The sequence below is a fragment of the Odontesthes bonariensis genome, chromosome 21 (assembly GCF_027942865.1).
Source record: "Odontesthes bonariensis isolate fOdoBon6 chromosome 21, fOdoBon6.hap1, whole genome shotgun sequence".
Lineage (NCBI taxonomy): Eukaryota > Metazoa > Chordata > Actinopteri > Atheriniformes > Atherinopsidae > Odontesthes > Odontesthes bonariensis.
The window spans coordinates 12,215,119-12,240,740 of NC_134526.1; the positions used below are offsets into that span (position 1 = coordinate 12,215,119).

The window sequence follows — 25,622 nt, forward strand, 5'->3', positions numbered from 1 at the left end:
GTGAAACACAAATGTGTTTGATGCAATTCACAAAGTCAGAAAAGATTAAGATATTATATCTCGCTGTGATACCAAGAGTATTAAGTTAAGAATACCTACTTAAAGCTCATAAATGGGTAAAAACAGATAAAGGAAACACAGTCATTTAAAAATGTTTTTTTTTTTTTTTTAGTGACAGTGAATAACTAATAAACTTACAGTGGTGGTAATAAGTGCTAAATAGGCTACAATGTGTAACCAGTGTCTATTGTACAGCACCAGAGTGAAAAGCTGGCCAGTGAAGTAGGAAGAGATATTTAATAGATGGCAGTGTAAATAAATAAAAATATGATTGATAAAAAAATAAAAAAAAAACAGTCTCCAGCCTTGTAAAATAACAAAAGCATGGATAGTAGTTACAGTGTTAATGTGCCACAATATGTTTAGAATAGTGCAATTTAACAGATACAGTAGTAGGAAAAGGCTACATTACATGCAAATTTTCAGCAAGCAGTGGTGAAGGGATACAAAACATTTTGAGCAGTTCACGAAAAATAGAAAAAAATGACTTGCCTACACAGGCAAAGCATATTCTGTTATCACACAGCACTGCAGCTTGATAGTAGATGCCACACTTGGAACATATTCGTGTGGGTGCTTCTGCGATAAACATCTCATGTGACTGCAGTGCATTACAGAGGAAATTTCACAGTAAAAAAAAAAACAAAAAAAAAAAAAAAAAACAACTCATTTAAAACATCCCATTTTCTGAGGCCCTCGCTTGCACAGAAAGAGCCCACTAACTTAATATCGAATAATCATAACAAGACATGATCAGATAAACGTGACAACTTGAGGGAGGAATGTCAGTTATTTGGTCTACTGACAACCAACGAAAAAAAACTCCCTGTGAACATTTTAGAACTACGTCTGGCAGTGACTGCTACCAGGGATGGTTTAGAAAAATATTTTATACAAAAAAAAAAAAAAAAAAAAAGCCATGACACAAAACAGACCACCTACAGCCTCTTCAAAAGGCAAAAAGAAAAATGCTACACCTCAAAACTTTTCAATACAAAATATTTGGTAGCTCTTGTCTTGTAAAAGTTAAAGCCAGATCAAGCTCAGAGATTACTTTAGGTTGTCAGTGAGAAGATTACGGTACTTTGGAAAGCCCTTTTTTTTTTTTTTTTTAAATGCAGGCATCTTAAGAGCCTCACTCCAAATGACAATGTTTACAGAGCAGATAACCTTCCAGTATAAACAGCTGAGATTTTTTCCAACAGAGGTGTGAGAGTGTGTGTGGGGGGGGGGGGGGTTTAGCAGGAAAAGAGGTGACAACTAGCTGTGTGTGGTGGATTGGGGGGGTTAAGTCATGACTGGGTGGCCAGGCAGCCGGAGGGGGTAAAATAACGGGCAAGATGAGGAAGAGGATGGTGCTTGTGACAGTTGGTGTGCGGTGTTGTTGGGGGAGGGGCAACAGACGGGATGAGATGGTGCTAATTTCTAGAGCTTGTCGCTCTGCGTCGTCTTCCAGTTTTCTGCACCTCAACAGTCGACTTTGCGGAGACTGGACCTACTGTAGGAGTTCCTGTGAGGGAAAGAAAAAGAGACGTGTTACTGGAGGCCTTTTTTTTAAAAAAGGTAGTTGGACTGAATTCTGTGACGCATGAAGGGTTTCTTTTTTTTTAGTTTTGAACTAATTTGGGGTATAAAACCTGACCTAAGCAGTACGTTACTTTAATGATGATAAGAAATTCACAGTAATGGAAGTCTATTCTCAATTTAGTATTTAAAAAAAAAAAACAGATTTCAATTTAGCTAAGAAGATCAAACTAGCTCTAAAGCTTTAATTCCAACGTTATTCTACCATTGTTCTAGCAGGTGCCATTGTCTCTAGTTTTGTTTTTGATTATAAACCAGCAGCGCTCTGACGCTAACTCAGAGTTGCAGCCAAAAGATGATGAAAACAAAAACATATGGCGATAGTTTCCACAGTTACACAGGTTTAAGTTCTTCAGGAAATGCATCGACTTTCCATCAAGAACTGTAAAAGCTTGACAGACTAAAAACTGGTGAAATGCGTTTGCATGTCCAGTGACTAATGTGTGTATGAGTCTTTTTCCGGGAGTGTGATTAGGTTTTATGTTGCTCTTGTATTGCTGTTCAAGAAGCAGCATGAGCTCATTTTGTGCGGCCCTGTGTGTAGGCGTGTGCGCGCTTAATGTCTCAAGTTACCGTTGTGTTTGTGTTGCCTGAGCTGGCAGGGTTCTGTACAGCTGGGGGATTTTGCGGTTGATGAGAGGACCCAGAGCCTCTTTCAGCTTGTGGTAGTTCCTCTCCAGCTCTCTGTGGTACTCCTTCTGGTCTGGTCCAATCAGGGCTTTATTCTTCCTCAGGGCATCCTCACACCTGCATAAAAACATAGCAGAGAAAACGCACACAGTTTGTATTTACTTTTATCATTTACGCAGCAGTCTGTGTCTGAGGTGTGGAGTGTGTCATCACCTCTTAGTGAAGTCTTTAAAGCACAGGCGCAGTTTGTTGTGATGGCGAAACAGCTTTGGGTCATCAGGAATGTCGGAAAGAAAGACCTGCGCCACTTCAAGGGGGCCCTGTGAGGGGGAGAAACTGTTACATATTTGCTGAGGAATGTCTATAACTACCTAAAACACTGACCCAGACTTGAAGCCCCATCTTAATGGGATTAATATTTCCAACAGTAAATAATCCTTTGCTTCAACAACTGCAAAGGTAGAGAGAGGCACCTGGTTGACAGTAGTGCCCACACAGCCCTGCAGCACCATTTGAAGCATCTTTGGGTCTGCAGGGTCTTGGTTTGTGGCAAAAGCGAGCTCCTGAGTCTTCTTCTGCATGTCCTCAATTGCCACCTCCATGGGTACAAGAATGATCTGGAGGAGCGAAGACAAACAACAAGACAACATGCGCTGCATTTACAGAACAGAACATCCGATTCCTCCAAAGCGGACACCTACCTCTTCTTTGTGGATGACATTGATGCGTGTCTTTATATAGGGGAAGGCATGAGATGTTGTCAAGATAGTTTTGCGTTTGTATTGCTCGTGCAAGTCGCCGTGGGCACGGCCGTCCAGCGTGAAGGGGGTACAGTACATGAAGGTACGCAGGTTGTAGTTCTTGTCAAAGTAGGTGACTCTTTCTTTCAGCTCGTATGTGTCAAAGTAAGGCTCGACGTAGGTGATTTGGAGGTAGGCCTGAAACAGTCATCAGTACGGTCAGAAGCATTAAGACGTGTAGAAGCTTTTCTATAAGCCACAAATACACACATCACAATACCTTATTGGGATCCAGTTTGCTTCTGTCAACTGGGCTGGAGTCCTTGATAATTTCAACCACATCATCCCCAAACTTGACTGAGTAGAACTCCTGCACAACAAAGAGATTCAGCGTTTGTTACGAGTTTCTCTTAATTCACTAGTAGCCCCTTTATCAGCCCCATGAAAATTTAACTTGCCTCAAGTCTGTGGGAGATTTCAGCTAATTTGGTGATTGAAGGCTCCTTATAGACAAACTCTTGCTCATCCAAGTCTCCAAACTGGCAACCATAGAAACCCACTCGAAAGTAGGTTCCAAACATTCTCTAAACACTATAAATGGGACATAAAGAAAAAAATTGAATTCATTAGAATCAACTGGCAGAACGAGAATCATTACATATAAGAAAAAGTTTAAAACATCTACTTTTTTATAACAGAAGTGTTGTAGGAAAGAGGGGAAAATGCAAATGTAGGCTGGGATGTAGTTTTGAACTGCAGGAGTGAAGCAAACAGGAGTGGAAAGGGTTTGGTGCTACTAATGTAGATTGAAGCGTGTTTTGTATCACTTACCAGTTACGTCATTCGCACAGGAGTGGAGCAAGAAAAACAAACAAGGAATGGGGGAGAAGAAAAACACTGTCAATACGAAACAGAACTTATTGTTGAATTTGTTTCATCAATATACGAAAAAAATCTTATTACCTCCCACCCTGAACTCTGCAAAGGTGGAAAAAAGAAAAGATACATTAGGTTGAAAACAGGATAAAAGTGCTTCTTTGTTATTTGATTTTAGGGCCAAACTGTCCACTAACTTGGTTGTAGACTTTGTTGAAGGCATCTTGTAGCTTCCCATGGACTGTAGCCAGCTTTTTGAAGTCTCTGTTAGCTTCATGGATGGGCAGCAGTATCTTGTACACTTCATTTATGGCCTCATACATAGCAGCCTGTGGTTACAGGATAGTGGAACAAAATTTTGTCATATACCTCTGGATCACAGAACTTTCTTTCAGTAACTTTGTGCTGTGCTAACATTGCAGCCTGTCAAGTCGGAGAAAGTGAGTGGTACCATGTTAAAAGAGGCAGCTGCTTGCTCCAGGAGGCCCACCAGGCCTGACTCACTGAAATACTTCCCAGCACAGATGCCTTCCTCCTCTGGAGACAACACATCATCGGATACAGCTGACTCCTCCAGTATGTTGGATGAAATATTCTGTTTGGAGAAATGACAAAGTCAGAATGAGCAATAAAGCTATTGAATTACCTCAATTGTCTACATGAACTGTTTAAGTAGAATGGGTAATTCCATTAAACTCCACACACTAACCTGAAATGTAACGCAACCAATTGGGAGGTAGCGGCAATCCTCCAGCATGTTGAGGTATTCTGCCACCAGTGCTGCACTATGGACGAGACAATGAGCCGCCTCAGCATGGTTTCCTCTCTCAGAGTGTTTCCCTGCCATGTTCTGCAGCCACGTCAGGCGCAGGTCAGGAGAGTTCTGGTATCCTTTCGCAATCCTGAAACAGAGAACGAAAAAAAAAAAGTCAAGTTTTATCTGTGACCTTACTTTTTTTTCCTAGCCTCATTCAGAAGCACTTCAGTACCTGTACATTAGGTCAATGAGCATTTCAGGATCTTGCTGATGCTCTTTCATTTTCACTGTGTCGGTTAGAATCATGTGCAGGTTGAACACCAGATCCTGCACCTGCAATTTTGAGAGCACACATATCGCATTTGTTAAGTCTTCCCATATGAGCAGATTTAGAACTGAGCATTATGATTTTAAAGGGAAGTATTTTTCATGAACATTTCAACGGAGTAAGCTGTTAAGAACCTGCTCTGGGAAGGGAGTGTCACGTAGCTCTACGTCCTCTTCAGCGTATGTCAAGATCGTCTTTAATGAACGACGAAGGTGTTCTTCATTAAAGTTCTGGGATGTTCCAACCAGCGAGGACAGAGACATTGTGACCTGCATCTTTACTCGTGCAAAGTTCTAAGGCAAGAGCAGAAGAAAATAAATAAATCACACCGTTACTTCCATCATTACAGTCTGTATCAATAACCTGAGTAAGTTATGAAGATCCTTTTTCTAGTTCATTAACATGTCTTTGCAGTAACAATGCAAAACAACATCTAAACCTACATTTCCAATCTCAAAGTTTTGTCTCATTAGCAGGTAAAGAGAAGCTGAGGCGTGACTTCTGACAGAGCCGACACTACTGCTGCAGTGTCGCAGGAGACGCAGACACAGGTCTGCACAAAGCTCTGTGTCCTCTTCGAACAGCATCTCTGGGAACTGCACATAAAAAAAAAAACATACAATTACGATTTATAAATTTTACCGTTTACACTGAGGCATTAAATATTAATTTCACTTCATTTCACTCTGGTTACTTTATCCTGTATTTTTTTTCTCCTGTGCAGAATAATAAAAAATTTGCCAGAAAAAAGAAGAAATACACAAGACATCTGAGTGCGTTTGTTTCTTTTTGAAACAGCTGGGGTTTTTTTTTGTTAATTGAGGCTTAAGAGGGAAAAGCTGAATTTATTTTTGGTCCAGGATCACACCCGGAGACACTGGACCTACTGATAGAAACTGCTCTTACCTTGTAAACTAGTGCTCTCTGTGTAGTGAAGCAATGCTGCAGAAAGAGGGCGCTCTGGTTGCCTGCCATGCTGTGGAGAAGCACTCGCAGCACCCCGCCAAGAACACTCTCTTTCAATTCAGATGCAACCACAGTCTAAAAGAGGACAGAGACACAAGAAACTACAGCAAGGGAATTCCACGCTAGGAGACATTACTCTGTGTTGACAGTTATGAGAGTGCAGGTCATTTTCTATTGTGTTATTTTCACCTTTACTATGATTTCCAATGTGTCCAGTACGACCAGAGAGGCCTCAGTAGCAAGGTTTCCATCCACAACAGACTCCTGCTCCATCTCAGCCTTAGTTCTGGAAGGGGTTCATTCAAAACTATCAGCATTATGTCACATTCAAGCAGCATCTGTCTGAGGGTGCAGCATTTTAAACAGAGGCTCGAGTTTGATTTCAGTTCTAATCCAGCAATCTATGAATAATATTTTGTATTATGTGCACAAATCAGGTAATATTTTCAAAACTGTTGCAGTAAGCATTCATGTCATAACTGTAGAAGGTCATACTTGTCAACTCTGTCTGTATTTTGTTTCCAGTGAGTGACGTTCTTTCTCCATCTGACATTCTCCTGGCTGCCATAAGGACTCCTTTCTGTAAGAATAAACATGTTTTCTGTGAACAAGTCGCATATAAACAATTGAAAAACACAGAGACGACTGTGTTCTGCTGCTTCTTACCTCTGCAGCGGCGGACCATCTCCTGACGGGCTCCAATAGTGCCCAGTATGGCTTCCTCCAGCCGGGCCTTCATGTCCTGAGACTTTTTAAACGTCAGGCTGTTGATCCTCTCCAGAGCTTTCTTCCCCTGAAAAAATCAGAAACCATCATGGGACATAAAGCAAATGTCAGTTTTTGAAAGATCAACAGTACAAGGCTGTAGATCTGGGAGGAGTAAGTTGACATGGGAATCTTTACAAGAAATAAAATACAAAAGTCATCTGTAATGTACTGAAAAACAAAAAAAAACATTAAGAAACAAACACTCCTGCACCACTGCTGATCTATGAATTACATTTTTCTTAACAAAAATGAAGGGGAAAAAAGACTGAAATGCAGTACAGTGCAAATAGTAATGAAATTAAAGTGGTAAACCACATATGATCTCTGAGCTTAAAGACCTTCAGCATACAATGCATTATATATACTGTATCAAAATGTCTTTCAGCAGTGCGATGAACATGAAAAGTTTCAGATTGTGTTGCCACAGCGAATGTTTTTGCATTCGATTTTTACAACAGTGATCAGAGTGCTTCAATGATTTAGACTTAGCCATTACTTAACTTTAAACAGTCAAATAAACAGTGAATCTAAATAAATATTTGCTGCAAACAGCTTCTCTGTGGTGAAATACAATTGAGGAATTTGACTCCAAATGTAATTGCGTGATAGAGTAACAGTGATGAAATACTCCAAAACTGGGTGACAGTTCCTGGTTATTGTACCTTGTATTCAAAGCAGGAGACACAAAGATGCAGGAGGTCCAGCAAGCGGTTGATTTGAAGGACAGACAAATCCGACACCCAACGCTCCAGGAGAGCTGCATCTGCATTCTTCAGCACCCAGAGGAAAGACACCAGCAGAGTCCTGCTGCACTCGGCAGACAGAGAGCTGGACTGGCGCCCAGCCTGGTGGAGACAAACATACAAACTCAGTACCAACCTTGCAGTCCGCTTGAGAATAGAACAAAATGGCTGTTTAAAGAAAATTAAGAAGTAATGCACAGAGAGCCACCTACAGGCTGAGAGGAGCAAACATACCTCTGAAAAGAAAAACATGGGAAAAATGCTAATGCTTTTTAAGGGAGTGTTTGTGTGGAGTGAGCATCTGTCATACTGAGGCAGCTGCCTCCTACACAGAGGCCAATGTGTGACCCGTCAGTCTGTAGGGCCCAGGGGAGCAGTCTGACCCCAGCCGCTATCACTTACCACAGAGGGGAGTGCAAATGGGTTGGCTTTGGCATGCGGCAAAGGGGAGCCGGCAATTGCCATGGCAACAGACTGACTGATAGTGTTTCCATTGTCTGGGTCAGCATCGTCAGTGTGGGCAGAGGTATGGCGGACCCAAGCAGGCGAGGAGTCTTCAAAGAAATAAGAGAAGCATTCTCAGGTATGTTATATTAGTAAAAAAATAAAACAAAAGATTTTTGGAAAAGCTGTGGAACGCAAAAAAAAAAAGAGGTGAACTTATTAATCTGCTGACCACAGAAGTCGTGGAGTTGATGCAATGTCTCCATGACGATGGGGATGAGAGGCAGGTAGAGCTGAGCAATGTGGGCTCTGACCTGAGGGTCCTTATAACGAGGGTCTGCATCGTGGCTGCACAGCAGGGAATGAACAGCACTGATGGCTTTTTTATGAAGGAAGAAAACCCTGCAGGGGCGGAAAGAGTTCAGTCTTTTTCTTGCATTTCTCACTGAAAACTTTGAGCTTCTTTGTATTTCATGCTAATAATTCAATCCTGAAAAAAAAAAAAAATACTGAAAGTGTTTATCAGTATATATCAAAACTGTTCACCAACTAAGAACCCACCCTTCGCCATCAGGATCGAGAATGAGAGAGAGCTCAGTAAGCAGGAGGCCAGACAGGAAGTGCTGATGCCGAAAAGGGACCGAGAGCTCAAACATGGTGGCAACACCCTGGTCTTGCACCATACTAGAAAATGCTGAACTCTGTAGATACAAGGGATGTACAATAAATGAATAAATGAAATAAAAAAGTAGATGAAAATATAACCTATAAAAACAACTTTTGTGAATACAAGTTTTAAATACGAGACAATTTTTGATTATAGTTCTTAAGTCCATTCAAGTGTTGGAACTCTCAATCAGTTTTATTCCATTTTCAAGCTGGCTCCCGTACCTGGGAGGTGGTGGAAGAGGTGGAAGGGGAGGGGGATGCTGGAGGGCTCAGAGTTGAACAGGGCAAGTTGAGGATGACATAATGCTCATGGCTGGAGACAATACGAGTGAAGTCCATCCTCAGGGCACTCAGAGAGCTGGGATTTTGAGCTGTGTGGAGCTTGTTAGCAATCTGTTAGACACACACATTTACAGAAGACCATAAATTATAGAGTGGGGACACTGGTGTGCTTAAAATGCGCTGAAAATGATGAGGAGACATTTAAGGCACCTGTTTGTGGTAGGAGCGAATGAGGTTGAACACAAAGCCCCGGTCCATGAGAGACAGCAGGTCATTCAGGAAGAAGGCCAGACTGCTGTTTAACCTCTCCACAAGCTCCACATCCTGAGGGAGAAAGAGGGAGAGGGATTTCAAAAGAGAAAGATCAACAAAGAGATCATTCATTATAAGAAAGACATAAAGACATAAATTACTGCGTTTTTTATTTAACTCAACCAATAATTCAATCTTTAATCCATGACTTAGATATAAGGTCATTTGACAAAATATCAACACCGCTCACATTCTGTTCTTCAGCACACCAAAGTCATCGTTAATAAAAGGGCTGACAGCACTGAAGCTACAATTAGACTTTAAACTTCCATATAAGAAAAGAATGTTCTTTGGTGTAGCTTTGTGTGATCTGTACCTTGTGATATCGGCTGGCAATGTCAGCACTGACGGCGCACACGAGTGCCGCGATGTCATCAACAAAGCGGTCCGGGAAACGCTGACGCCTGGGAACGTCCAACTTAGAGGTCAGGAATAAGTGATGAGCCATGCTCTTAGTCTGTGGATGTGGGGTGAAAACAATATTACGCAATGAAAATCTTCCTTTTCATTTGAACTTAATTGCTATGAGTTTGTTATATTTTCTTGAGATGCAAAAAGGTTCAGAGAGTCTTTCAAAATGACAGCAAATTCCAATAAGAATACCGACCATTAGCTGGAAGAAAAACCAAGCCTGCTGCAGCGCCGCTTCCCTCACTGAGCTGGTACTGACCACCCACTGTAATGCCAGCTCCTCGTGGAGCAACTAGACATGAACCAAAACACCAGGTTTTAGCTTACATGAGGGAAACCATTTCAGAAACCAGATGAGCTATTTAGAGGAATGTGATTAATGTTTTTCACCGAGTCATGAAATGTATACGTGGTCTGTTAAGGTCTAAGTGCAAACTGCCTGATAGCGAGTTAGGGACAAAATCGTAAATGTGACAAAACACTATTTACATATTAGCTGATTGGTCAAATACTGATTGCAAAAATAAAAGTATCGGTTCAATTAGTACCCATACTACAAATTCAGTCATGATAACAAACTTTCACACCACCTTAGATACTGTTGTTAATATGTAATGAATGCTGATGAATGTTAATGACATTGAAAGAAATTGAACGTGTGGAATTTAATATGTTAGTTTGCCAAAAAAAAGAATGTAATTTTTTTTTTTTAACAGTTTGTTACAGTAAATACCAGTTTTACCTTCTTAGTAATCTGCCTTGTGGGAACTGAAAACAAGGCCACGCTCTCCAGAAAGGCAGACATGCGATTGCAGCTGCGGTCGCTTGCCTGACATGAAGTTATGGTGAGGTGAACACACAAAGATGAGGACAGTGTTGTGAAAAATGGGTAAATAGGAGTGGGTGACTGGCCAAAGAACTCTCTATGAACTCTGATACGTGCAAGGCTGACAAGAAATCTGACAAGCACCAGGCAGAGCTTTTGTCAATCAAACACTACACATATTGATTGTTAGGCAGCAGGGAAACAAATGTATTTGGAATGATGGAGAACATGGAGTCATGATAAGTTGGATGACGCTAGCAAAGAGTGAGGCAGACAAACATACAGAGCTGCGATAAGCAATGACCCGCAACAGCTGATCAGAGCCTGTGTAAGATGAAGGTGGCGAAGAATGTGGACATGAAGGTGAGTAGGAGGAGGAGGAGGAGGAAGGAGGAGGAAGGATTTGGCACCTGCTTGAGCTCACAGCTGGAGTTGGGGTTCCGGCGTAGCACTGATCTGGAGCCCCCAGGGGCATAAGCAGAGTTTACCCAGGAGTGGGAGCGGTCAATGCCCTGCCATAAGCCACGGGACACACGCACAAAATGCACACAAACATAGTGTGGCAAAGGCAAGGACACGGTGAGTAAAGGGAGGGTAATAATCACACACAATATTATTTGGGGGGGAAAGTAGGCTGGAAATAAAACTAAAGAACGTGAAAAGTGAGGAGGAAAGGAAGCGGGTTGGGGAGAGCAAAGAACTGGAGGAATTATAAGAAACACAAGGGGCAGAGGCACAAAGCATAATTGTATTGACTAAACAGCACGATTAACTGCTGGCACAGAGTTCTCGGTCAACTTGAGTTTATTGATACTGCTGTGAAGAGTCAAGACAATATCATTAAATAAAAAAAGAACTGCTTAGAGCAAATCTATAAACTAAATATTGGGCATAATGAAAACATTAAAAAAAATAATAATAATCATTGTGTTGCAATAACAGTAAGATCAGATCATATTTTATTTAACAAGACTTTCAATGCGAAGTTAAACTGAAAAGAATACCCAAAGAAACATACAATTTAGCAACTGTAAAACTGCTGACTATGGGACACAGGTCTGATGCTAATAATTAATGCAAGTACTTAACTGTTTTCGTCCCTTTCAAAAGAACCTTTACACAACATTTGTAACTCACCTTGCTTCCTATAATCCTTTGGACCTCCTCGTCTGGGGAAACTGGTGTGCTGGCCAGGTCGGGGTTGGAGTTGCTGATACTCTTTGAACGAGACAGCAGCAGGCTGCTTGGGCGGGCTGTTGCCCTGGATAAGGTAGCATACTGCATGGGCATCTCATAGGAGTGGGGGCCTGCTACTCAGGACGTGGAAGGAACAAAGATATGAGCAAATAAACTGACATAAACAGTCAAATGAGAGCCCATGGTCTCTTTAAAGCTTGTATTTGCTGCCTTTTATGAGCAGATTGCGGAGTTCAGTCTGGTGACTCACCTGTTGGAGGCACTGCAGGTTCAGCAGTGGGCAGGCGGAAACAGTAGTGGATGTAAGAGGCCAGCAAGCTGTTGCGGCCATGCTGGTCTTGGTTCCCCTCCAGGTTTTTGTGGATCTGGTTGACCAACAAAGCCATCGCTTCAAAAGCAGCCCGACCAAGATTCACTGTAGATCATTTGAGAGAGAAAGCAGCATGAGACAGACTTTGAAAACTGCAGCTTACTCACAGTGTTACTCACAGTGGCATCAGCCTGTGCGGAAATTGAAAATTGTTGTGGTCTCCCTATTTTCATGTACTGTAATTTACTTCTACTGTATTACTGTAAAAATTGGCCTTTTAGCCTAATTTCCAAAATGAGCACTTGTTTGCTTACCGATTTGGCCAGCAATGACCGGGGGATATGCAATGAGCTGAATGAGTTTGTTGAGCAGCTGATGCAAAAACCTGACGCAGGTGTCAAGCAGAGCGCCTTTCAATGCCGTCATGCTGGCCTTCAGCTCCCCCTCCATGTTGGCCTCATTTATGATGACGTCCTTAAGTCGGAAAGGGAAGGAGTACTCCTCCAGGACATACACCAGAGTGAAGAACTTATCCAGGTGGGGGTCCTAGAGAGACAGCCACAATACAGACTTACTACCAGTGCCGGGTGAACGTGATGAATTTTGACTTTGGCAGAACAGTTTTCATATGTCTGAAGATCTATTTCACTATTCTTATACTTCTATTCTGAAAACCTAAACATCACCACTGATGGCTTTCACCTATAGGAGAAAAAAAGCACGTGGACATTCAGAACCTCAGGATGAAAAACATATTTGTGTACCTGAGTGTGAACCGAGGAGGCTGCTGTCACCTCAACATTGAACACTCCTTTGTGATTATCCACCCACTTCATGCCTGGGAGCTGAACCTGCCATAGAGTGACATCCAGCTCATTTAACACTCAGTCACATCACAAAGAAACAGGTGACGGCGGGCGAATTGATATTCACTCAGTCTGTTGAAAAAAAAACACTCACATCAGGGGTGAGAACAGAGTAGCTGGGTGGAGGCTTTTCCACAGACACTGGCAGGCTGAAGGAGCCGGTGCGTAGTCGGCCGTGTTGCATCAAAGGTATCCACTGCAGGCAGAAAGAAAAAGGCGTGTGATCTCTCACAGATGGCAAGACAACAGAAAGAGCTATCAAACAAAGTGTGGGTGGAGGTATCAAATGTGAGCTCATGGAGCATACTCACAGTGTAGCCCACAGGGGTCTCCAGAGGAGTGTTCTGTTTGGTCTGGCAGCTGATGTGATAGAAGGTGAACAGCAAATGGTGGTTGTCTGTCAGATTGGCAGGAATCTTCATCTTCATCTCCTCATAGAACTCAGGAGACCTTATGAGCAAGAGTTAAACTATGTTAAAGACCAACAATGTGAGATAACGGTTGGACAGACTTAAGAAGAGGGTGACTGAGCCTTACTTGTTATGGTAGATGACAGGAGTATACGCCTCTTTCATGAACTCAGAACAACTCGACTTTCCAAAGATGACCTGGTTAAAAAGGCAGCACGTAAATGCAGTTTCCTATGACCAACAGGGGCCACTATTCTAACAGTGTCATTGTGACTCTCAGGTTACACAATGCACTTCAAAGCTCTCCACATATTTTGCTAAAAATCTTTTTCCAAACTTAAAAGATTAAAGGAGCAATCACTTGTAATTCTTACTTCATTTATTCATATCTCATAAGTTAAAAAAACTTATATTACAAACCTATATAACTTTTTAAATACAATTTTTTGAAAAATTTAAGACATTTTACATGAGTACATTTTAAAATTCTACATTCAACACTCACCACCACAACACAAAATAAAGTGCATTTATCTGTACTTTGACAAAGAATGACGATGCATAAGTATGGACTCAATCTGGACTGAAATATGAAAGATATGCTGCGACTACATTTCTCTCCCGTGCTGGTAAAGAACACACACTTTCAAATCCACTCTTTCCAGAGGATATCATATAGTATTTCACTGCCTGAAGCTATTCTTTATGCCTGGGATTTAATCTTCCTGAGAACACTGAAGTCACGTCACGACTGTCCTACAATGCAACTCACCGGTAAAGCTTGGCTGGGGTCCTCTGCTGCCATGAACTGAACCTTCACAGCAATGTTCCTCACTGACCCCTGACGACTGCTAAAGTTCAGACTTTGTGGATAAATGTACAACAAGTTCCTGAGAGATAAGGTAAAGAAACAGCGGGAGACAACAACAACAAGACCATTTAATAAATGGACACCTGCAAAGCCATTAGGGAATTCTATTTGCTTCCTAATTTCGGTTTTTCGACTTTGTTAATAACAACATATGTAACTTTGTATTAGTCAATTGTGACAAACTGTGAAAGTATATGTTAGTTTTAGTCTCAGAAAAAGAGTAAGAAAATGAGTTTCATGTCGACCCTGTAGTGGATTCACTCTGTCAATGTCACCGCCTCCGGTCCAAGTCAAACATTAGAGGTAACTATTGTTCACATTTTGAAACAGCTGATTTTATAAGCATGTCAAGGGGCACTGACTCATCACATATGATGGAAATATCAATGATGTACACAGCAGAAATGAGATACAGCTCATTGTCAGACCTATTTTCAGGTCAAAAAAAAGAGGGCGACGTGCGCTGGTACGTATGTTGCAAGAGTTTTGGACAAAATTAGAATCTTAGGGGTTAAGCTTTAAAAGAAGGTCGCCGAGACCAAGGCCACGCACTCGACCCGTTATCGAACGACGACCGAGCTAATGTTCTACCACGGTATTGCATGTGCAAACCCTATAAAAAGGGGCACAAGGGACTCTGTCGATCTATCATCCAGTAGCTGATGACTGGCTTGGCTGCTACAAAAGAAATCAGAAACTTTTAAACAGTAGCTCTCAGGAAGCAATAGTTATCAAAAATGATCAGGAGCATATTTCTGCTTTGTGTGGCCGGGAGTTTAGGAGCAGTCCATGCAGGCCCAATCAGGAAGAACGGCAAGATAGAAGACAAGGCTGCATCGCAGGAAGAAGTCAATGTTCTCATGTTCGGTGTCATACAGTTGAGCGAATCGCTTAACCACGTTTATGAAAGCATGGAAGGAAAGATAGGAAAAATCCGGCAGACTTTGAAGAGACATGAGGGAACTCTCCTAAAGCTGGGGAAGCAGGCTGAGCAGGCTGCAGAGGTGGAGAAACAGATAAAAGAAGTGATACCGTTGTTAAAGGTAAGAAAACACAGAAATATGTAAACAGTGGATTCCTTAGGTGAAGCTGAATAGTGGTATTATTCCAAGCTAGATAACATAGGAAAAACTTGCAGAGGCAGGGGAAAGTTATGGCAGTGTCTCAAGAAAGCCCTCATCAGATTAAACTTCTGGGGAGACATAACAAGGAGCTCTTTGATGATTTGCAAAAAGACATGGAATAACAATTCTATGTTCATGTTAAAGTTTTGAAACTATTCCATTCTTTTATAACTCATAAACATTGTATTATTCTTTCCTTTATTGTGTTTTCCTTCTGTATATGGATTAAGAGTGTCGGGGTGCAGCATGTTATTATTTAGGATAAGCAGATGCCAGCTGCACTGGAACCATTGTTGAGGAAGAGAATAATACAGACATGTGCTCTTTTGATAGGCCCAGGTGGCCACGCAACAGGCTCAGACCCAAATGATGAAAGACCGGCTGAACGGCATAGAGAAGGACGAGGTGCAACTGAAGACAAAAGTAAAGACACTGGAGATGTCTCTTAACAACTTTGTACCAACCAGCCTCAAGGAGCTGCAGGTAAAAGAAAATTGAAACACTCAGTTGCTGTCACACCAGCCTGATAACCGTTAACTTTTTCACTGTTGTCATATCTGAAATCCAGTCTTTGATTCACTTCGACTTTATTCCTGCTTTTAGGAGAGAGCAGAGGAGCACTCCGATGTCCTGCAGGGTTTACTGCTTTTAACCCAGTTCCAAAAAGAAAACATTGAGACTCAGAATGAGGAGCTGTCCAAACTACAGATGATGGTACATCACTTGTTGAAGACACTTGATGTTCTGAACTTTCTCTTTTTGTCTACATTGTATAAACAACTTATTTGTTATTTTTATCTTTCTTCCAGAGTGAAGCTATGGCATGACCATTTTAAGATGGACAACTGACCCACTACCGCTTTGAACGAGAAAAAGCCCTCGAGATCTTAACTCCTTAACGTCACTGCACTCCCTTCCGACCCTGCTATACTGTAGATCGACTGTAGTGCAAGAAAATATGTTTGTCCTTTTTTATAGTGGCTCTCGTTTATTTCACATGTTACATTTTTTTTGTATCTTTGATGTCTTTACAATGATGACACTGTTTTCAAAGAGAGACACTCAAATTAAGCTGTTAAATTATTAAAAATGTTTTCAAACATTGCCTTATCTTAAAACACATACAATAAATAGAAAACATTTTTGCTTGTTTTTGTATTTATATATTAAACTAAATAAATATCAGACAAAAACAAAAAGGTGTTTCAGTTTGGAATCAATGCTGCGAACCTCTGTCCTCTTCGAATAAAACTGACTTGAAGGCAGAAAACGAAAAAAAACAACCGACTAGCTCAAAAAAAAAAAAAAAAATCAATAATCACAGCTACAGAGGGTGAAGCATGCATGCAACGGATGCATGTGCATTTGTTCTGAGGGTCAACTTACAGCCTGTGTGTGCGTGTGTGTTCACCTTTGATAGTTGAGCGCTCACCTGTACGTGGTGTGTGGCGTGTATACGTGCCGGACGGGGAACTCCAGCACCTCTTTGGTGGGACGAACGCGGGGGTCCGGATAGGGCTTCACATGAAGCAGCTCTGGTGACAGACAATAATGAGGCGAGTCCGGCGCTGGAGAAATGTCAATCTTCAACTGAGCTGAGGAATAAAAACAAATACACAGCAAATTGAATAAAAAATCATCCATTAACAATACACATGAATCTGCGCAATTTCTACATAGATATCTTGGGTATTACAGCGCGTTGTGTTTACCTGTGACAGGCCTGAGTCGTCGGAGAACAGAGGATGGCCTGCGCATATCTGCCAGAAACTTATAGAGGTCTTCATCACTAAGTCTATCCCCTTCCTTCATATACACAAAGACACAGAGCTTTTACTTGAAATAAGATAACAGACGAGTAATAAAACTTGAGCAGAAAAGACTTTTTATGTAACATGTCCTATCTTAGGCCTTTATGTTAAGGCTAAAATCTTTTTTCTGAACTAAAGACTCACTGCACAACCCAGTGGTGGATACCTGAGGGAAAATGTAGCCCCTGAAATTTATCAGCTCAGCAGCAAGTAGTATTTCAGCTACACGGAGAAAATAATGAGTTGGGCGGTGGTTGCTTAAGAGCATGACTATGAAATGTTGTGTCGGATGAGTTGCAGTGAGAGGACTGTCATATAGAGGACTTTCTCACAGGTTTTTTTGTTTGTTTGTTTTGACGAAATCGCAAAAGGCAATGAAAGAATTAAAAGTTATACACTTTAATAATTTTGTGCATAACAAATCTTTAAAAAAAAAATGTTTTGGCCATTAGCAAGGTCATTTTGAGGCTTTAAATGAGAGCATTATGATTTTCAGATATATGTTATATCTAACAGGGATCCAGTGGTGGGGATTAAGCCCTGCAGCAGTGTTTGGAACCAACTGGAGATGGTGGAGGGAGTCCTAGCTAATGCTGTAGCATAAAGCATTACAACAGTCATGTATCAGCTGCTAAAACTGATAATGTACAGCGAGATCTTGGGTAAACCGGCCATGAGACAGTTTAACAAACACAGACACGCACCAAGATTTGACCATTCCATAGGTCAGCTGATTATCTAAGGATGGTAGAGTTATTCGGAGTGATAGAAAATGTTGGAGGCTTAAACATGACAAACATAAACCTTGGATTCTGTACCAGGACTCTAAACAACGTCAGAGGATGACCTAAAGTTGATTATTAATGGAAAAAAATTAGCCTTTTTGTGCAGTCAATTGTAGGTAATTAGTCACCTTAACAAGTTATCACCGCTGTATTAAGAGCTCTAAAACCAGAGTGGACACTGTCAAAAGCACTTTTATTATTCATAACAAATATCAACTGCACTGAATTGACTTTCTTCAGACACTTGCATAAAAAAAGGCAGTTTCTAGATTGCTCTACAGCCACTTAAAGAACAGGAATTCAATTTGTTTCTTAATAAATGACACAATGTGTGTACTGGTCCTTTCAGTAAACAAGCCAGCAGTTTCAAGTTTATGGACCAAGTATTTTTGAGCTATTTCCTGAAATGTACTCAATGCAATCTAATTAAAAGTCCACACAAGTTTTTTTGCCAACGGTATCTCACATTTTTACAAAGAGAATAATCAACTTTAACAGTTAAATCATGGGTACCGTTTCCATTTTACATCGAGGTCTCTACAGCTGAAACCACATTACCGATTAAATCAGTCTCACTGAGGTATTGCTGCGAGAGAGAGTCTGACCTGTTTGAAGAAGTTGGTGACAGTAAGGGTTGCTGGGCGGAAAGTGGCAAAGTTACACATCTCGTCCCCGACACTCATCCTCTCAAACCCCTTTTTCTTTCTCTCGTTCCATGTTCCATGGCCCTTTCGTTCTAGCAGAAGGTCAAATCATGTCAAATTAGAGCATTTTGTTCAAGTGAATGGCTGAACCCTGTGTTTATATGAGAATGGGAGGTTTTGAACAGCATGTATGACAATGAGGGAGTTTCGGGTCAGACATACCAGAGTCAGAGTCTGGGTCAGACCGATCTAGACCCCCCACACTGCTGACAATGTTAAGGAGGTGAATGGCCGTCCAGGCAAACGGCATGCGAAAACTGCCAAGACGGCTACACGACTGCTCTGCCTGAAGACGCAGCTTCTCCAACTTTTCCTTGTGCTGCAGAGGAAAAAATATGCTCCAAAGATATTGAACTATCACACATATCAGCGACAGAGTTGGCATGCCAAAGATGTTGATAAAATTGCAACTACCCAGAAAAAATTGAGTAATATTTGTGACTAGACAGTAAAAGAGTTCAATTTGTGCAATTTTGGCAGCAATCATTCAGCATTGCAACAGCTCAAAAAACGTTTTTATCACAATTACCTTGGAAGAGTCAGATTCTTTCATGACCATGTAGGGTTCACAGCATTCACCAATGTCTCCTTGCTGAAGGACTTTTTCCAGCTGAAATACAATCGATTGGCAAAGATTTGTCACACAAAGACAATCACACATTACAAAGCAACATCCTCTCTTAAGTTACATAATGCATTCAAACTTTCTCTGTACCTTAATGACCAAGAAGATATCAGCGGAGGGATATGTGATGGAGAAAATGGCAGAACGGGCCAGTGTGGAAATGGCTGCGTGAGGCGTATGAGGTTTAAGGAGTCCTTTCATCTGATCCGAGTTTAGGTCAAAGTAAAAATTCTCAGAGATCTGTTGGGGGAAAGATAAGTGGGAAACACTGAAGGGAGGGGACGGAAAGATGATCATGGAAATGTACATCAAAGGAACCTAATTGAGTTTTGACTCAGTGATCTGAACTGTAAAACCACTTAGACCTTTCTGAGACCAGGGAAATTCAATTAGTCAAGTATGAGCTCAGCATTACGTAAGTTGTTTCACTGAGTGTCCAAGCACTGATTATAAGAATGATCATAAAGAATTTACCGGAAGATAGACACAAATATACCTTTTTCTTTTCCTTCACATCATAAAGGGCAAGTGATCCAAATATTGGCTCAATTTCAATTTCAAATCTGTAGAAAACACATAACAAACAAAACGGAAGGGCATTTGGGTATTAATAATAATAATAATAACAATAATTACAGAATGGAGATATAAATGTCATTATGTTCTACATGTTTCTCACTTCAGAGACAGACACTTGACCATGATCCTCTGGCCACAATGTTCCTTAGGGACTTCAGGTACAGAGCATCTCTCTACTGCTTCATCCTGCCACACAGAACACAGAGATAACATTTACACAGATGTCATGGTAACGTAGCGCTTGTGAAACGGCAACGTGTATGCAAACATAAAGATAGAGATGGTGAGAAAGCAAGAGCACTGAGAAAAGAGAAACTATGCAACCAAATCTGAAGAGATTATGGTAGTCTTTTCTTAACGTTACTGTGAGCCGAACAAATGGCAACTATGTGCTCAAACGGTTCTACCACAGTCCTCTGCTGGTTGTAGTTTAAAGTGACTTTTGTCAAAACATTGCATTTCATTATGTGGTCAGTAAACACCTTTACTTTTGGATTTCTGTTGATGACGTTTTCGCTTACGAAAGACTGCAGTGTTTATTCAGCAGACCCCACCAAAGGCATGGCTACTTGTTGTAATTTGTCTCTGCCACATGGAGGCATTGTTTAAGATATGTGGAAAAACTTGTATTGTAGGCCTGTTTTATTTGTTCTTTTTCCTTTGTTGGCTCTTTCCCTAGAAGAGGCCATTGTGGAAAGAGAATGTGCATTAAAATCGAATGCTTAAATATATAGATCAGCACCAAATAACTTTGTTAGAGGCAAGGATTTCATATCAGCAATCTGATATAAAAGGTGATCAAAGTAAGACGTTATTATCTTCCAATTATCTTCAGGCTTCTTCCTTTTTAAAGTGAGCTTTGATTGATGATGCTTCTTTCCCTTGTGGTTAACACCAACTTTTAACCAATCAGCACTCCACCAACAGTTAACGGCATCAATGGGGTCTTTTTAGGGTGTTTACAATTTAGAGGACCACACGCAAGTCTATCTGCATTGGTTAAATACCCACAATTCCCACATTCTTTGGGGGCTGACATTGATGCAGACGGCTTTCTCCGTGCGAATGTAAACCAGCTATCTAGTCCAGCTGTCGCCTTCGGTTTAGTACAAAGTTAGCTTTTGTGAACACAGCACATAATGATAATTCAGCAGTTTATAATCTGCAACAGATTTATCAGATTATACTGTAGCATTCGTAAATTATGCATCATTTTGTGTGCTATAAAACGCATCATTATTCCCCTTTTCATCATTATACATGTGAAAATACATACATGTCATGTGCTCTGAGTTTGGAACAGACCAAAAATACCAAAACCCTGGATTGACTGAACAAAGCATAATAAATATCATGACAATAAAGTAATGAGTCATGGAGAATACTTATGTACGTGATTAAGTCACCATTTTTTTTTTTTGGTCAACTTCACAGGCTGGTTTAATACAAACCTCATCAGGTGGAGGGTACAAGCCAAGGAGGTCACTGTGGCGCCCCTGCAGCCGTGCCTCAGTATTGCGATGGTCCATGTCCTCTGCAGCTGTTCGCTCCAGCACAGACGGGAGCAGAGCATCTGGGGAAGAGTTCTTCAGATCAAATATGCTGGAGGCCCAACTCCCCCGAGGAGTCTCATCGAGGCTTACTGACCGCCGCTTTGCGTCATCCTGAATCATACAGGATGGATGGATGAGATCATATGCTTTTTTTTGGTTTGTTTTTGAAATCCTGCTTGCACAGATGTGTTATAAGTAGAACAGTATGCTACAGATCCTTTTACATTATAACCCATTTAATATGATTCATAAGGAGAGTGAGTAATGGATAAGATAGATCTACTTATCCATCGGAGTGCCTACTAGAATACAACTTAAATTGCCCTTCCCGTCATTATGGCTGGCCACCATCTCCATCTTTTTGTCCAAGCATGAAATGATGGAAATTTCAGGGGAGTGGTTGCTTTTAGACTTTCTCTCTTAGTAACACTTAACCTTACTTAATGTCCCTGAATTGACTGGCCGGCCACTAAGTGTTTAATATAGACCCTTGGACATCACTATCAGCTACCTGGTCCTCCTGGCGCTCAGCAGCAGCAGCCTCATCCAGTTCAAAGGTCTGTTTGACCAGCCCTCGCTGCCTCTCCCTCTGACGCTCAGAGTTGTGAGGGGTGTATGTGGTGCTGTAGCGCTGGTATCTACGGGATACCAGAAAAAGGCTTTAGAGTACTCACGCAACAGTCAATAGTGGGAAAAGAGAACAGGGAAAAGTAGAACGCATTATCAACAATTAACAACACATTAAACTATTTGTTCATTCAGTTGGCACCACAACTGCAACAACCTACTTTCTCTGAATGACGAGCCATTCATCTGTGTAGACTGCTAAGGCATCTCTCACTCTGGGATCCAATGAGCTACATGGAAAGAAAAACATATAAATAATTGAGCAAAGCATGCTTGTAATATTTATGTACATTTGGTGTCAAAGAGAAAACCTCTATTCCTGTCTCCAGTGATGCCTGCCCTCCATTACAGTGTATTTAATGCTCTGTGTGTGTGGTAATGTAAGGGCCATAGAGGGATTCTGAGAATAATTGTAAGAGTTAAGTTGGCTAATGACAGCTGGACTTACTCCTCCTCCTCAGGCATCGGGGGCTCCAGTGTAGTGCACTCTTTTTCCAACTGGAGGAGCTCCAGGTCATCCTTGGGGAACTCCATTAGCTGTCTGAGGGGTCCGGGCTCCACACCAGGAGCATGACTGCTCACATATTCCTCGAAATCCACGGGCTCAACCACCTCCGTCAGGGGCAACTGTCAGTCAGCATTAGAGAGTTACGTACCCATAATTATAACGCCAACATCATGGCAGAGTGTAATCTGATCAGCAGGATCAGAGTGATTTACATAGCACGGAACAAGAAGGAGACAGACTGCCATTATTGTAGACCAGTACGGGTTTTCTGGCATCCACACAATAACAAATCAAAGATAATGAGGAAATTACTTTAAAAAAAAAAAAAAAAACACTACTCGTCTCTTTATTTTGCAGACTTTTTGTTTATAAAAGAAAAGGCTTTTTGTGTAGTGACAGTTTTTGCCTGGACCAGGAATCTGCCACAGATTAGTACAACCCTTGTCCAAATTCCTTTGTTGGCTGTTCATGGAATATTTGCAAATTTATCTTCAAATAATAATAAAAAAAACATACAGAGATCCTTGATTTGACTAAAGAAATTCTATATCACAACCCCTTTTTCGTTTTTTTTGTGAACATCTATGGTGAAAGCTTTCCTGGGTGCCAAGAACAGGGGAAAACAAAGTTCCAAAGCCAGCCTCCCATAAAGCCTGCTTGCTAATTCACAAAGTTAGTCTTCAAACCTCCAGGCCTGTAACTTTGGTATGTTAAACACATGGTGACTCACAGGGTGATGTGCACCTCCTCGTTTCTTGGAGAGCTGAGGTGATCCATAGTCTCTGGACACTTGTTTTCTGACTTCTGCAGCAACCGTCCTAAAGTAAAAGAAAGATCAAAACCGTCATGGAAATGTGATTTAATTCGGCAGTAAAACTGATTTGTCCCTCACTTTACAGGATGCGGGGGTGATGGAGAAAAAAAAAAAAAAAAAAAAAAAAAAAAAAAAAAAAAAAAAAAATCAACATAGATCTTATGTTACGATGACAATGTAAACAAATCTTCACTTAGAGGGATGGTCCATCTCTCGGTTTCAGTATCTTATACTCTCAGTGAATTCCCAGATCCATCTACACATGCGTGGTTCAGCTTATAAGGTTCAAAGACATATCCTTGTGATCTACAAGGCCCTTCTCCTATCACCCAGCTTTCATCCAGTGCTACCAGTTGCCGAAGGGCAGCAGCTGCTCCGAATAGGGACTCAGATCTCACAGAGAGGTGGCGAGCTGGCTACCAGGAGCGGGCACAGGTCCAGATCTCTGTTCCTGGTCGTTATGGACTTATAGCAAATTGTAGGCATAGAGACAGACAAAAGCAAGGGGGGGGGGGGCAAAAAAACCAACCCTCTTACAGAGATAGCAAGCAGCTGCTCCTTTGGATCTGCAAACTGTCTGTTTCTCTCATACACACAGCTGCAAAGGCTTCAACATTTCCGTCATGATCCCACACTCAAGCTGAGGTTCGGGCTCGCTTTTCATTTACACACAAGAACTGTTCAGACAGAGAGGAAGACCTATCATATCTGCTCTTCCTACTTATGACGTGGGCTTATGAATCAGGACTGTCGTTTGTGTTCCATTCTATGAGGCAGCACTACATTCTTTGCGATGTGGACGCTGCAGCTCTGCACATCTCTATTTGAAACAGGAAAAAGAAAAGCTAACAACTGCAAAGGCAATGGCCAGAACAGCCTTTCCCACCCTTTCCTGCATCCGGCACAAAACAATAGTCTTGGACTCACTAAAGAGGCAGGATCTGTGGAATGCAGCGGGAGACTGAGGATATCCCTGTAGGATGTGATACGGGCCACTCTAGGATGCAGAATACACCAAAGTTTAGAACATCAACAGCACAGGATTCATTTAAGAAAGCTTTATATATATATATATATATATATATATATATATATATATTTTTTTTTTTTCTATTTATGGGTAAATAAATCTACCATCGTGCTAATTTTCACAACTTTAAGTAGAAGTTATCTCGCAATGAAAGCCAAGGGGTCTTATTTATCTTTTCTAATACTTAATGAAATTATTTTTAAAAGGGAGGGTGACTTTCTGCAGCATCAGAGACCAACACAGACCGATTGAAGCACCAATAACAACAAAGAGGGAGACTTGACTGCAACACACACCAGTAATGATATTCCAAGCCAGAGTTGACAGATACGTGCCTTAATGGTCTCTACTGGAATCGGACAATCGTTTCCCCAGATTAATGGGGAAACGATACAAGACTTGTAGTCGGCGCAAGGCAACACCTGAAAGAAAAGGAAAACCGGTTTGCAACGTGTGGAAACAGGTTGCTGTGAGGAGTTCACACGGCAAAAGCGCGGCGAGTTAAAAAGCGTGATAGCACCACAACAGAGGAGCATTCTGTTGTATCCACTGTGCTCCTCACAACAATGCTCTTCATCTGATAAGCAGTTCATTAAAGTCACAAAAGTGTTGGGAGCCCAAGCGCGAGAACGCAAACCGCTTCTCTAAACCGCAGTTTCATTACTGCAAAGAGGGGGATACACTTTCCTTTGAGCTAAAAGCTTTATATTTCGTGATACCTTTCAAATCCTAGCATACTTGCTATGTGTACTTAGGGTCCAGCAGGTCACTCTCACGCACTACGGGCGGTACGGACTGTAGCTTTAAACAATAACTTCGATTGCTGTCTCACCGGTTGATTTTATGAGCAAACGCCCTCCTTTCGCTTGCTGTGGATGTCATTCCTCGTCCCCATGTAAGGAAAGTCTTCGAAGTCAAAGTGAAAGCGTTGTCCTGTCGTAGCTTTGCTTGGTCCCTTCTTGTGTTAGGATGCAGACCGCTTCCTTCTCCACACCAGGACCAGACAAGGATCCCTCCTTGTTCCTCCTAGCGGCCGGGAGCTGAACCCGGCCAGGACCGTCGCGCTCCCGCAGCGCGTGCAACACATCCGGTGAAACTTCCAAATAAAACGCCCTCGTCTTTTCTGGTATGCGGCCGATTAACTTCTATGCAGCTGGACGATCAATAGCTGCATTGCTCATATTCGATTTCGTAATTTCTGAATACCCAAAGCACATTGAAGTGGGAATTCTTGTGTATTTTAGAAATCTTCACTTCACGTCCGGTCATACACTTCCGAGCTGGTTTGACAGAAAATATCCACCCATCAGCTCAGGCAGCAATCTCACCTGACCGGTTTACAACGCACTGACAATTGGCTCATTTCAGCCTCAGTTTAGGGTTTCACTGGTTTCAGTTCAGCGTAAAATTTA

At 41.6% G+C, this 25,622-nt stretch overlaps 2 protein-coding genes across 5 annotated transcripts; one reads left to right on the forward strand and one right to left on the reverse strand.

The window, feature by feature from the left end:
* Positions 1-278: 278 nt before the first annotated feature.
* On the reverse strand, positions 279-25,231 carry dock6 (dedicator of cytokinesis 6). Of its 4 annotated transcripts, XM_075454743.1 has the most exons (50): positions 25,043-25,228; positions 23,097-23,184; positions 22,307-22,485; positions 22,020-22,088; positions 21,743-21,869; positions 21,130-21,342; positions 19,779-19,864; positions 19,596-19,662; positions 19,190-19,339; positions 19,004-19,084; positions 18,637-18,793; positions 18,376-18,506; positions 16,887-16,980; positions 16,607-16,769; positions 13,952-14,069; positions 13,307-13,377; positions 13,081-13,219; positions 12,864-12,965; positions 12,668-12,754; positions 12,218-12,449; positions 11,844-12,008; positions 11,534-11,706; positions 10,807-10,908; positions 10,313-10,399; positions 9,767-9,862; positions 9,476-9,616; positions 9,058-9,171; positions 8,788-8,958; positions 8,458-8,597; positions 8,129-8,298; positions 7,855-8,006; positions 7,372-7,554; positions 6,608-6,734; positions 6,437-6,521; positions 6,131-6,227; positions 5,882-6,016; positions 5,419-5,571; positions 5,110-5,268; positions 4,880-4,980; positions 4,600-4,792; positions 4,342-4,485; positions 4,088-4,219; positions 3,978-3,992; positions 3,473-3,598; positions 3,295-3,384; positions 2,976-3,212; positions 2,748-2,891; positions 2,488-2,594; positions 2,218-2,391; positions 279-1,570 (listed from the first exon to the last, which is right to left on the reverse strand). In XM_075454743.1, exons 1-50 carry the CDS (start codon positions 25,090-25,092, stop codon positions 1,528-1,530), a joined length of 6,360 nt encoding a protein of 2,119 aa, XP_075310858.1. In that variant the 5' UTR covers positions 25,093-25,228; the 3' UTR covers positions 279-1,527. The 4 variants fall into 4 exon arrangements, with proteins under 4 accessions (XP_075310858.1, XP_075310856.1, XP_075310855.1 ...); XM_075454741.1 differs by lacking the exon at positions 10,807-10,908 and having other exon boundaries at positions 25,043-25,227; XM_075454740.1 differs by lacking the exon at positions 10,313-10,399 and having other exon boundaries at positions 25,043-25,227.
* Positions 14,788-16,001, forward strand: angptl8 (angiopoietin like 8). Its single transcript, XM_075454577.1, has 4 exons — positions 14,788-15,093; positions 15,508-15,657; positions 15,778-15,888; positions 15,984-16,001. The coding sequence occupies exons 1-4, from the start codon at positions 14,788-14,790 to the stop codon at positions 15,999-16,001; spliced, it is 585 nt and encodes a 194-aa protein (XP_075310692.1).
* Positions 25,232-25,622: the final 391 nt, after the last annotated feature.

Excerpts from the sequence above, each read along its gene's own strand:
- angptl8 (XM_075454577.1), top strand. The coding sequence starts at position 14,788 with ATGATCAGGAGCATATTTCTGCTTTGTGTGGCCGGGAGTTTAGGAGCA. Across the intron at positions 15,094-15,507 it reads AAGTGATACCGTTGTTAAAG|GCCCAGGTGGCCACGCAACA; the intron begins GTAAGAAAACAC and ends CTCTTTTGATAG. Across the intron at positions 15,658-15,777 it reads CCAGCCTCAAGGAGCTGCAG|GAGAGAGCAGAGGAGCACTC; the intron begins GTAAAAGAAAAT and ends TCCTGCTTTTAG.
- dock6 (XM_075454743.1), bottom strand. The coding sequence starts at position 25,092 with ATGACATCCACAGCAAGCGAAAGGAGGGCGTTTGCTCATAAAATCAAC. Across the intron at positions 12,450-12,667 it reads CCTCCTCGGTTCACACTCAG|GACCCCCACCTGGATAAGTT; the intron begins GTACACAAATAT and ends CTGTCTCTCTAG. Across the intron at positions 6,017-6,130 it reads CATTGGAAATCATAGTAAAG|ACTGTGGTTGCATCTGAATT; the intron begins GTGAAAATAACA and ends GTCCTCTTTTAG.